At 51.5% G+C, this 13,081-nt stretch overlaps 1 protein-coding gene across 1 annotated transcript in view; it reads left to right on the top strand.

Annotated features, from left to right (window-relative positions):
- The window catches only part of LOC132536329 (rho guanine nucleotide exchange factor 10-like protein), a gene marked incomplete at its 5' end in the record, with an annotated part of 41,080 nt that overhangs the window by 14,886 nt on the left and 13,113 nt on the right, over positions 1 to 13,081 (top strand). The window contains 2 exons of the mRNA XM_060183988.1: positions 2,645 to 2,739; positions 11,385 to 11,465. Coding sequence (XP_060039971.1) covers positions 2,645 to 2,739; positions 11,385 to 11,465 — 176 coding nt within the window. The remainder of the gene's footprint in view (positions 1 to 2,644; positions 2,740 to 11,384; positions 11,466 to 13,081) is intronic.

Here is a 13,081-nt window from a genome sequence, read left to right as displayed (position 1 = left end):
CCTAGCAGGAAGGGGCGAGAGGGAGGCAGCAGTCTCATGCCCTCCCCCTCCACCCTCACCCCTGCACTCTTTCCTGGTGCACCTGGTCCCACCTGCAAAGCCCAGGCTTTTGCCCAGGCAGCAAGAGCCATGGCCGTGCCCGCATGCCAGGAGCTTCCAGGGCGCAAGGCCGGTGGGTGTGGAGAGCGAGACTCTGCAGTCAGTGCAGCTTGGCCCCAGTGCTTGTCACCCTCCCTCGCTTCTCCCCTTCCTTCTCCTTCTGCATCTCCATCTTCTCTTCCTCCTCTTCCTCCTCCTTCATCTCCATCTTCTTCTTCTCCCCTCCCCTTCCTCCATCAAGGTCCTTCTCTTCTCCTTCTCTGCCTCCTCCTCCTTCATCTCCATCTTTGCCCCTCCTCCTCCATCTCTATCTCCTTCTGCATCTCCTACCTTTTCCTCTCCTCCTCTCCCTTCATCTTCATCTTTTCCCTCTCCTCCTCTGTCTCCATCTCTGCCTCCTCCCCCCTCTCCTCTTCCTCCTTCTCCTCCCTCTCCTCCATCTGCTTCTCCTCCTCTTCCTCATCCTTCCTCTCTCCTTCCTCCATCTCCTTCTCCTCCTCCTGCTCCCTCTTCCCTTCCTCCATCTCCATCTCCTTCTCCTCCTCTCTCTCCTCCTCCAAATGGTGATAATAAGACACGTCATTTGTGTTCAATAAGCCGAGCATCAGGCTCTCCACATAGCTCTGAGCAGAGTGGAGACAGCCCTGTGTGGGCAGAGCTGGGTGGCGGGCTTCAGCAAGCCCCTCTAAGACCTGCACCCACGGGCCCTGGCCTTCCCCTCCCTCGGTCTTCCCAACCCCTCTGCCTGCATTATCCAGGGAAGCAGAGACCGGACTCCTTCCTGTACAGTGCGTGGCTGACCCCTCCTCCCCACCAGCTCCGCAGCCAGGACCTGGGGGCACGGTGGCTGGACACAGGAGCTCGGGCAGGCTGACGTCCAGGGCCACCTGTGCCCCCACCCGCACCATGTCCCTGGCCCCCGAGCCCCTCCGTGTCCTCTGGGAGGGGGGGAGCTGCGCGGAGGCAGTCTGGGTGCTAGGGTTTGTCTCGGACACAGATGTGACTTGTGTTTCTGACTCCGAGCCCGGTGCTGTTCCTCTCCCTCTGCCGGGCCCAGTTCGGGCACCAGATGCCGGGCTAGCTTCGCGGGCGGGAGAGAGACGAGCAGGGACTCATGGCTGAGCTGGGAAGCAGTGCAATGCAATGCCATGCTGGCTTTATTCATCTGCATTTATACTCTCCAGGAAGGAAGTGGGAGGGTGTAAAACAGGATGTGACGAAGAGAGGGTGGAGCGAAAAGAGAGTGCAAACCAATGGGGATTAAACAGTGGAAATCTAGGAGTGACTAGGAGAGGGGGCGGAGTGGAAAAAGAGATTGAACCAGCGGGGATTAAAACAATTAAAACAGGGCAGGAGTAGATAACATAATGGTTATGCAAAGAGACTCTTGTGCCTGAGGTTTCGAAGTCCCAGGTTCAATCCCCTTCACCACCATAAATTGTGCAATACTCTGGTGTTTATCTCTGTGTCTTTCTCTCTCTGCATCTCTCTCAAAAATAAAATAAATAAAATACTTAAAAAAAGAAAATAAAGAAATGTGTTTTTTTTTAAAAAAAATAAAATAAAACAGTGATTATGTAAATAGACCACAGCATTAAGCAATACAAGCGAACCTAACCTGATGATCCAAACAGGAGGTCTTATAAGCAGAATTAGAAGCATACCAACATCCATCTTTTTTTTTTCTTTAAATAAAGCAGAGGCTAGAAGTCAAGTGAGGTCCAGCAAGCTCATGGCACAGCAGATGTGCAACGTGGGTGATCAATTCTACATTGATACTTCCCTGCTTTGAAAGGGCCTGGTTGAAAAACAAACTGTGCAGACCGACAGGCAGACAGGCAGACTGGCAGACAGGCAGACTGGCAGACAGGCAGGTGGGCAGACAGGCAGAATGGCAGACAGGCAGACAGGCAGGTGGGCAGACAGGCAGACTGGCAGACTGGCAGACTGGCAGACAGGCAGGTGGGCAGACAGGCAGACTGGCAGACAGGCAGACTGGCAGACAGGCAGGTGGGCAGACAGGCAGACAGGCAGGTGGGCAGACAGGCAGACAGGCAGGTGGGCAGACAGGCAGACAGGCAGGTGGGCAGACAGGCAGGTGGGCAGACAGGCAGACTGGCAGACAGGCAGACTGGCAGACAGGCAGGTGGGCAGACAGGCAGGTGAACAGACAGGCAGACTGGCAGACAGGCAGGTGGGCAGACTGGCAGACAGGCAGGTGGGCAGACAGGCAGACAGGCAGGTGGGCAGACAGGCAGAATGGCAGACAGGCAGAATGGCAGACAGGCAGACAGGCAGACAGGCAGACTGGCAGACAGGCACGTGGGCAGGCTAGAACCCACTCCCTGCCTCGAGCTGAGTCACTCCAGGCTGGGTAGCGCAGGCTCTGTGGGCCTCTCCGGTGGCCCGGGGCCGTGACGTCTGACTCTTGGGTCCTTGCCCACAGTTTGCCCTGTGCTCCGGAGAGGGACCACGAGGGGCCTTGAGAGGCTGACCGTCCTGTGTCCCCCCCCAACACCAGCACTGACCCCATCTCGGTCCACAGGGTGCCCACGGGGCTGAGTAATGCTGAGGACGCTGTGGAGGCTGCTTCTGCTGGAGCCCAGCACTCCAGCTGGAAACGCAAGAGCTCCCGTCACAGTAAGTCCCCCCTCAGAGTCACCTCAGAGAGTCTGCCTGTGAGCCCAGGGCTGCTCCCTCCGTGGGCGGGCTGCTGAGGGCTAGGCAGCAGTGGACGACAGCTGAGAGATAGAGCTGCAGCACCAACACCACCTTCCTGCAGCTCCTGAGTTGGGCGAGCTGGGCCGGGCTGGGCCGGGGGTGAGCAGGTGACGGACACACCCCCATGGAAGCTAAGCCAGACAGCCAGGCAGACTCCACACAGAGCCAGTATTTGTGTTTGGTGGGTGAGGGGGATAGTTAGGAGAATTCACGCACCCCTGAAGGTGGGGAGGGAGGAAGGGAGGTCAGGGCAGAAGCCCCAGCAGGGGAGAGCGGGCACTCCCAGAAGCAGCAACGCTCAGTGTGGTAGAGGACAGGCCTTAAGGGGGCAGGTGCGATGCAAGGTGGCTGGAGCTTGGGGGCCAAGCTTTCCCTACGGCAAGTGGGAGCTAGGGCAAACCAGAGAGGCTCTCTCTGTGTATTGCTTTTCTTTTTTTATTATTTAATTGTTATTGTTATTATTGTTATTATTATTATTATTTTGGATAAGAGGGGCTACAGTTCCACACAATTCCCACCACCAGAGTTCTGTATCTTCTCTCCTCCCTTGAAAGCTTTCCTATTCTTTGTCCTTTCGGGGTGTCTCTCTCCTTCTCCGGCAGGGTGGTCTCCAGGGGAAAGGTAACGGGCTGGTTCTTTCTCGCTCACGACAGGGGTGACATGAAGTAAAAGACACCAGGGGACTCTTAGCGTGAATCTAGAATCTGAGTCCTTAGAATCCCAGAATCCTAGAGTCCTGTAGCCAGTCGTCTTGCAGCCAGTCTTCTTGCAGTGTTTCTTGTTGTTCAGGGATATCAGCGCCATCATGTGGGTATTGCCGGACATGGCAGGCAGGAACCCAAACAGGCTTGGAGTAATTTTGTGGAAAAATACATGCGAAACCCCTCCCCATAGTCAACAGGGGGTCAGGTCCTTTCCAAATTTTATCAAGTGGGTCTTTACATTTGACTTTAATAGCTGGGAGGGTGGGTGGTGTTTGCCAATGAAGAATTATAGGAGGTTGGTCTGAGTTTTTGTAAATATTAAAGAGATTTAATGTAGTTAAGGCTTTTGCCAGCTGGATATTAGGGGGGTACATTTCTCCTTTTTCTTTATTTAATTGAACCTTAAGAGTTTGATGGGCCCTCTCAACAATGCCTTGTCCCTGTGGATTATACGGAATGCCTGTAGTATGAGTAATGTTCCAGAGGGAACAAAAATCTTTAAATTGTTTGCTGGTAAAAGCAGGTCCATTGTCCGTTTTAAGTTGAAGAGGTAATCCCATTACAACAAAACAGGAGAGCATATGGCTTATAAGCTTTTTTGAGTTTTCTCCAGTCTGAGCTGTAGCCCACATAAACTTAGAGAAGGTATCAATTGAGACGAACACATATTTTTGTTTGCCAAAGTTAGGTATGTGGGTAACATCAATTTGCCAAAGAGCGTTGGCTTTTAAACCTCGAGGATTAACCCCCAGAGTCTGAATAGCAGGTGTTTTGATTAGACCTGCACAGGAGGAACATGTAGCAAGAATACGTTTTAACTGTGGCAGAGGAATATCAGGAAATCGAGCTCGAAGACCTTTAAGATTAACATGGGTTAGGGAATGAAAGTCAGCAGGATTAGAGACAGAGGCTAGGAGAATTCCTGTGGAGGCAAGGCGGTCAGCTGCAGATTTCCCTTCGGACAGGGGACCAGGAAGAGGGCTGTGGGAACGTAGGTGCTGAACATACAGTGGATGGGTTCGAGAACAGAGCATAGAGGCAATTTGAATTAAAAGAGGAGAAAGTGGGTTGTCATCAATTCTTACATAAGATCGAGCAAGCCATGGAAGTAAGTTAACAGTATACACACTGTCAGAAAAAAGGTTGAAGGATTCTGGTACAGCTTTTAATGCAAGGAAAACAGCATAAAGTTCTTTGTACTGAGGGGAATTATCAGGAAGTTCAGTAAAGAGAGGTTTGGGGTATTGCTGGTCTGGATAATATATAAGGGCAGTAGCTCCCTTTTTTCCACCATCAGTGAACACTGTAGGAGCAGAGGGGATGGGATCCCGAGAGAAAAGTTTAGGTACTAGTAGAGGCAACAGAGGTAAAGAAGCTATCAAATTATTAGAGGGAAAATGATTATCTAATTGTCCTGGAAAACCCATTAAACTTATGGCAAAACGAGAATGGTGGCGTATGAGCCATTCTGTATCAGTGAGAGAAAAGGGAAGAATGATTGAATCTGGTTCCCTTCCTAAGACCTGAACCGATCTGTTTCTTCCTTGGCGAACCATAAATGCTAAGGCATCAATCTCGGTAAGGAGTCTTGGAGTTCCGCCTACTGGCGTATGAAGCCATTCGAGAACGCCATGTTTCTGCCACAATGCCCCCACTACCGTGGGGGTGGAGTTAAAGATTAGAAGATTTACTGGAGAGGAGGTGGAGAACCGAACGAGGTGCATGTCCTGGAGAGCCTGGTTAACTTTTTCCAGTGCCAACGAGGCTTCGGGGGTTAACATACGCTTTGAGGAGGGCTGTTTGTTTCCTTTTAACAGATCGAACAGTGGTTGCAGGCAGCTCGTAGGCAGATAAAGATACTGCCTAAGCCAATTCAAATTTCCCAGAAAACTTTGTAAAGAAGTAAGAGTGAGACTAGAAGGAAAAGTAACACAAGGTTTTAAAGGACGAATCTGCGTTAGGGAAATCTCTGAGCCTAAGAAAGATATTGGAGGGATTAGCTGTATCTTCTCAGGAGCTACATTAAGTCCACTTCTCTTTAAGGCAGGGATTAGAAAATCACGTAGGGTGGAGAGATCTGTATCTAATTCTCCCCATATTAACACGTCATCCATATAATGAAAAACCTTAAGGCCCTTATGAATATATGGAAAAAGGGCAGATTTAACAACCTCTTGACAAATTGTAGGACTATTAGCCATGCCCTGGGGCAGTACCACCCATTCAATGCAGGGCTGGCATTATTAATAGAAGGAACAGAGAAAGCAAAACGTTTACAATCTTGTGGGTGTAAGGGAATAGAGAAAAAACAATCCTGTACATCAATAGCTGTGATTGGAATTCCTGTGGGAATTGTGGAAGCAAGAGGCAAACCCCTTTGGGGGAGCCCCAAACCTGCATGGTTTTATTAACTGCACGAAGATCTTGGAGGAGGCGCCATTTTCCTGAGCGCTTTTTAATCACAAAGACTGGAGTATTCCATGGTCTCTGAGAATGACGAATGTGTCCCAAAGATAACTGCTCTTGGACGAGTTCTTTTAAAATTTCTAGCTTCTCCCTAGGCAAAGGCCACTGTTCCACCCAAACAGGCTCATTAGAAAGCCAATCTAAGCGGGGAGTTCTGTTACAAACAGTGGCAGTTAGTATTGGGGGTGCTGGTTGGGTCTAGCAGTCTCACAGGAGTGAGTGTGGTGTCCTGCAGAGGTGTCTGAGGATATCACTACATCTAAAGATTCCAGCAAGTCTCTTCCCAATAAATTGGTGCTTATATCAGCTATTAAAGGCCAAAAGCGTCTGGTAGTCCCTTCTGGATCTTCCCACACAAGGGAATCTTGTGTGCGGAATGCCTGAGTCAATCCTCCAACACCATGTAAGCGTGGTCCTGGGAGGAGTTCCCAACTCTGGGGAACCTCTGCTTGTCTTAATATTGTCTTATCTGCTCCCGTGTCAATCAAACACTTAAAAGGAATATTACCAATCTTTACTGTCATAGTTGGGTGACCCTTTTCTAAAACAGGGGTGGTCCATAAAATCTCAGGCTCCGAATTTGAGCTGTTCTCTTGCTCCAGCCAGTTATTTCTATGCTGGAAGTTCCCACATACCGCGGATTCCTCCTTCTGCTTACCTTCTGTTATTGTTACTTGGCGTGGTGGGTGTAACGATGGATTGGGTCCCAAGCTGGGCTTCTGTTTGTGGAAGAAGGGCACAGCACCAAGCGGGCGACCTGCTTCCTTCCCTCTTGGGGGCGGGGCTAAGGGAAGCCCCACACCTAGTTTAAATCCCTGTTTACATTTGGCAGAGGTGCGCCGTTCCTATGGAACTTTGACCAACAATCTCTCCTCCAGTGAAATCCTTTCTGGCATCTGGGACAAGGCATTCGTGGTCTCTGGTTCCCTGTCTGGAGGCGGGGTTGCCCTGACTGGAGGCGGGGTCGCCGTCTATTTTCTGGACATTGGTTACGCCAATGCCCTTGGCGACCGCACTGAAAGCAAGCCCCTTTTTGCTTATGCAAGGTAGCTGCATAGGCCTGTAACATAGGTCCTTGAAAAGAGCTTGATCTGAGATCCTGTGTAGCTAGAATTCAAGTATCTGGGTGTTCGTTTTTAAGAGTGATACAGGCCTGTTGAAAATGCGGAAGCATTCCATCCCAGACTATGGATCCCAGGAGGAGAAAACGAGCATCAGGATTATAAATCTTCCTTTCCAAACTCGACTGGACCCTGGCAATGAATTTAGCGAGGGATTCATCAGGTTTTTGTTGCAGGGAGAGAATGGGGGCTGAGGCTGCTCCCATGGGTGGTGTTAATCGCTCCCATGCTTTTAATGCACACAGGCGTACTTGATCAAAATACCCCGGTGGAAACTTGGCTTCCGCCTGTTGAATCCCTGTTTCTAATTGGCCTGTTCCAAACAATGCATCAAAATTACCCTCTGGCTAATTTTGAATATTTTTCCGCGATTGTTGTAAACATTCGTCGCGAAAGAATGCCTCCCATTGCAGGAAGAGGTGGCCTGGGAGCGTAGCACGAGTCACATCCCTCCAATCTTGGGGGGTATTAAGGTTCTGAAGCAGGCCTTGTAAAATGGACATGAACACCGTCATCCTTGATAGCCTGGCATAGTTCCTTCAGGTCTGTGGCGGAATATGGATACCAGGCCTGAGGTTTTTGTCTATTGGGGGCAACATTGACCGGAAATGTGTGGACTTGCTCTGATAAGTGTGTAGCGGTAGGAGGAGTCACCGAAGTGGAAGCTTCTGGACAAGTGGCCGAAGAAGTGGTTTTGGAGGCTACAGGAGAATTCGGACATGTGTCTGTCAAAACAGGGGTGGGCAAAGAAGCAGCCGTGGAGGCAGCAGGAGGTTCTGGACATGTGTCTGCCAAAATGGGGGTGGCCGAAGAAGTGGCTGTGGAGTCCAAAGGAGAATTCGGACACGTGTCTGCCAAAATAGGGGCTTCAGGGCAAGATGCCAAAATAGGGGCCTCAGGGCAAGATGCAGAGGAATTAGGGTGGGTCAAGATCACGACAGGACTTTGCTTCTTCTTGTTTTTAAGGTGCTGGTTAAGTTCTATGATCACTTCCTTTATCTCTTGGACCTCAGCCTCTAGGTCCTTAAGCCTTTTGAGAGCTTGCCCTATATATCCTTTACAAGCTGCTATGATGATCAACAGGATATAAGGTGAATCCCCGAGAAAAATGTCCCAGATATATAAAAATTGTATACTGGAAAAAGAATGCAGAATTTGGAAAAGATTTTCCATGGTGGAGAGATCTCAGGAAAACAATAAGAAAGAAAAAAAAAATCACAGCGCCTTACCACAATATTGCAGATACCCAAAAGGTGTGTACTTATCTAAGATATCTTCTTGTAAATCTGCTGCTTACGTGTCCCTGTTCCGGGCGCCAGATGCCGGGATAGCCTGAGGGTACTTCTTCCCGAGCTAGTGCTCTCTGGCTTGGAGAGAACTCAACTGGTGCCGATCTAGGCTGCTGCGTGGGAGAGGGATCAGGAACTCGTGCCGCACTAACTTCCGCAGGAGATACACTCTGGAACTCTCAGAGCCGGAAAGCAATTTCCAAGTGTCTTTAATCAGAAGAGCAGCTGTTTTTATACTCTCCAAGTAGGGTGGAAACAGGATGTGATATAGAGAGGGTGGAGAGAAAAGTGACTGGTGAAAATCAGAGTGTGACAAGGAGGGGGCGGAACAGGCGAGAATCCTATCACTGAACCACCAATGCCCTGGAGGGAGTGCTTTATGTAAATGTAAAAGTGATTTATGTAAATAGTCCAAAGCTTGGGATCAGTAAATCCCTATATAGGCATATGGTTAAGCAGAAGCCAGGGGGAGGTGGCATACTACCCAACAGGGGTCCAGTGAGGAGGCCATTCAGAGACGGAGGCTGCTGGCCAGCTGGGCCGTCCTGACAACCACAGGAGAGCAGGCTGGGTGTGTGTGCAGAGAGGGTGTCAAAGATGAGGCTTCACAGGACGCTGGGGCCCCTGGCACATCAGGAAGTGTCACGGGGGGACAGCGGGGACTTCCGGGTCCATCTGGTCCCACATCTTCTCAGAAAGCCTGTGGGACAAGGACAGGCTCTCCCCGGGAAGGGGACTGACTCTCCAGACCTCAACCCGGGAAGGCACCTGCAGGAAATGGGAGTGGTGACAGCTGCGGCTTGGAAAGGAGGAGGCGGGGCTTGGGTGTTGGAAGCTACACCTGGGGGCGGTCCCCCTCTCTGCCCAGGTCACCATGTGTGTAAGCTCTGTTCTTGCCCTCTCTCTCTCTCTCTCTCTCTCTCGACCTACAGAGAAACTGAGGAAAGGGGGAGATAGAGAGGTAGAGCAACAAGAGAGATACCTGCAACCCTCTGTTATGAAGCTTCACCTCCTGCAGGTGGGGACTGAGGGCTAGAACTGGGGTCTCTGTGTCTGGCAGTATCTGTATTCCCTCAGATGCACTGATACCCAGGCCATCGGCGCTTTGTTTTCTGGGAGGCCTCCTTAAATTTTCAGCCTTGGAGCTGATACCACGGGGAGGGTGTCTGCTCTGCCCTGTGCCCAGCCCCCCTGGTGAAAGGCTAGGGGAGGGGTACTCTCTTTAACCACACTTTCTTTTATTAACAAATAATTTATCTATTTATTTGGATAGAGACGGAGAGAAACTGAGAGGGGAGTGGGGAGATAGAGGAGGAGAGAGACAGAGAGACACCTGCAGCCCTGCTTCACCGCTTGCAAAACTTCCCCCCTGCAGGTGGGGACCAGGGGTTTAAACTTCCACCTGGCCCCTAAATTTTTTTGTTTTTAACTTTAGAGCTTTATTGAATAATGGCTCACAGCACAGTCTTTCCCCCCCTACCGCTCCCATCCCCACCCCCATAAATGCCCACTCCAGTTCTCCCAGTTTTGGAGTTGACTTTTTTTTTTCCCCATGTTCGTTCCAATTCTCTATATTCCGCAGATGAGTGAAGCCGTCCTGCAGTGTCCTTCCCCTCCTGACCGACTTCACTGAACATCATCTTCTCCACTTCCATCCACTTTATCCCAAAGGATACAATAGCATCTTTTTTGTTGCTGAGTAATACTCCACTGAGTAGATGTCCCATAACTTTTGTATCCAGTCATCTGCTGAAGAGCGTTTTGGTTGCCTCTGGATTTTTGCTATTGTGAACGAAGCCGCTGTAAACATGGGGGTCCATGCGTCCCTTCTAATCAGTGTGATTCTATCTTCAGGGCATATGCCCAGTAGTCTTTTTTCTTTATTTTTTAATATTTTATTTTATTTCTTAACTTAATTTTATTTTATAGGACAGAGAGAAATTGAGGGGGAAGGGGGAGATTAAGAGGGAGAGAGACAGAGTTACCTGCAGCCCTGCTTCACCACTCATGAAGCTTTCCCCCTGCAGGTGGGGATGGGAGGGGGGCTTGACCCCAGGTTCTTGTGTGCTGTGATATGAGCACTTAGCCAGCTGCACCACTGCTGCCCCTTCACATTTTTCTTTTCTTGTTTATTAGTGATTTAATAGTGATCAACAAGATTATAAGATCACAGGGGTACAATCCCATACACTTCCTACCACCAGAGTTCCCTGTCCCATCCCCTCCATTGGAAGCTTCCCTGTTCTTTATCCCTCTGGGAGTGTGGACCAGAATTCTTTATGGGGAGCAGAAGGTGGGAGTTCTGGCTTCTGTCATTGCTTCTCCACTGGACATGGGTGTTGGCAGGTGGACCCACACCCCCAGCCTGTGTCTGTCTGTCCCTGGTGGGGCAGGGCTCTGGGGAGGGGAGGCTCCAGGGAACACGGGTGAGGGCGTCTGCCCAGGGAGGCCAGGATAGCGTCCTGGTAGCATCTGTGACTTGGTGGTTGACAAGCTATGTCCGGTAGTCTTAACCACACTTCCCAAATGTTCACCCAAGCCCTTTCCTCGGCTCTCTAGGACTGTTTTGCTCTCGTTGCTCCAGGTGAGAGGCAGGAGGCTTGCCTGGGAGCTCTGGCCACAGATGGCGCCCCTAGGCCCAGGGCACAGGCTCTGGATCTGCTGCCTGGTCCCTGCTGGTGCCCGGAGCCACTGCTATGCCAGCCAGACGGGTAGATGTGCAGAAGGCAGGCGGCGTGGGGGTGGGGGTTGGGATGTGCCAGGTCGCTGGGAGGGAGGACACTTGGAGAGGCTGTAGGGGGACCAGGAAGAAACATCAGCCCCACTGAGCTGAGAGCAGCCAGCAGGGCATCCCCAGTGGACGGGCCTCCGGGGTGCTGGCCAAGCCACCGGCAGCCAAACTGAGGGAGGCTGCCCCTCCGGCCCTGCCCCTCCCGCCGCCTCACTGCAGCTTGTCTCTGCCTTTCTCCCTCCTGCCCTCCCAGCGGAACGGTTCACTTTCCCCACCCTGGACGAAGATGTGATCTATGAGGACGTCCCCTTCGAGGACGATACCCACCCGCCAGGTATGTCTTCTTCTCCTCCCACCTCCTCACCTCCTCCCCGGCTCCATTTAGCCCAGGGCTCCTCCTCCTGGCTGTTTCCAGAGCCTGCTGCAGTCATCTGGGAGCTGGGAGGGGCTGGTCTTGTCAGCCTGGGACCCTCTGCTGTGAGTCTCCTGGCCTGTGGCAAGTCCTTTCACCTCCCTTTCCCTCCCCTTCCTTCTCCCTCTTTTAATGTATTTATTAAAACATTTTTTTATTATCTTTATTTGTTGGGTCGAGACAACCAGAAATTGAGAGGGGAGGGGGAAGCAGAGAGGAAGAGAGACACCTGCAGCCCTGCTTCACCACTTGCAAAGCTTTTCCCACTGCAGGGGGGGGGGGACCAAGGGCTTAAAGCTGGGTCCTTGTGCACTGTAATGTGTGCTCAGCCAGGGGCACCACCACCCAGGCCCTGCCCTGTCACTTCTGCAGACTGGAATGTTTCTCTGGAAATGGGTGATCTTTGCAACCTGGAAAATGGGTGGATAATGAGACTCCCCCCAAACTTGCAGGGAATCTGAGAGCCTGCCCGAATGGTGGGGGTGAAACAGGAAACGCTCGGGAAAGCCCGTGCTGTGCCCTGTGCTGCGCTCTGGGAGCCATATGGGGGAGAGGACTGGCCCAGGAGGGGTGTGTGCTTAATGCCCACTCACCCGGGGGAAGCCAAGTTCTTGCTGGATGGCATCAGACCAGCGACTGACTCTTCACATCCTGTCTCATACCAGCTGCTTTAACACTGGGACCTGGAGTGTCACTTCCTCGTTTGACAGACAAGGAAAGCAGAGGAGGAGTTCCGGCTGGGGTTCGGACCTGGTCCCTCTGCCTCCATGTCCAGAGCCCTGTGCCTGGCCGCAGGAGCTCAGCCTGTGCTGCATGAAGCCTGCTGGCTCTCACCGTCTGCTTGGCTCCAGGCTGCTGGCGCCCTTCAAGGCCTGCGCCAGAGACCTTACGCCACTCTCCTTAGATCACACAGCCAGGGCTGAAGGACACCCGCCTGACCCCACTAGCTAGTTTCTTTTCTTGGGGGACCCAGGTGCAGTCTCACTGGCTTGGGCAGCTTTTGCGTTCAGATCGAGGGACAGAGACAGACAGCACTGCAGCACAGCTTCCACTAGGGGCCTGGCGGTGGCGCAGCTGGTTAAGTGCACACATTGTGGTCTGCAAGGACCTGGGTTCAAACCCCGGTCCCCACCTGCAAAGGGGAACTTCACGAGTGGTGAAGAAGTAGGGCTGCAGGTGTCTCTCTGTCCTTCCCCCCTCTCTATCTCCCTCTCCCTTCTCAATTTCTCTCTGTCTCTGTCCAATAATAAATATTAAAACAAAAACCAGAGCCAGAGCTTCCCCTGGCCCCACAGCACTTCCCGTCGGGGCTGGAGTCTGGGCAGGTGTGTGGTGAGGTATATGCCTTACCTGCTTCTTCTGCCCTGACTCTACTTTTAAAATATCTTATCATTTAAATTTTAAATTTATTTTAATGAGAGAGGGAGAGAAGGAGAGAGAGAGAGAGAGAGCTGATGGTGGTACTAGGGATTGAACCTGGGACCCCAGAGCCTCAAGCATACTTGTCATTTGCCTAGTCACCATGCTGTTTCCCCCCC

Source organism: Erinaceus europaeus, unplaced genomic scaffold (genome assembly GCF_950295315.1).
Source record: "Erinaceus europaeus unplaced genomic scaffold, mEriEur2.1 scaffold_903, whole genome shotgun sequence".
Taxonomy (NCBI): Eukaryota; Metazoa; Chordata; class Mammalia; order Eulipotyphla; family Erinaceidae; genus Erinaceus; species Erinaceus europaeus.
Note: the sequence above shows the minus strand (reverse complement) of the source record. Positions and strands in the feature narration are given on the sequence as shown.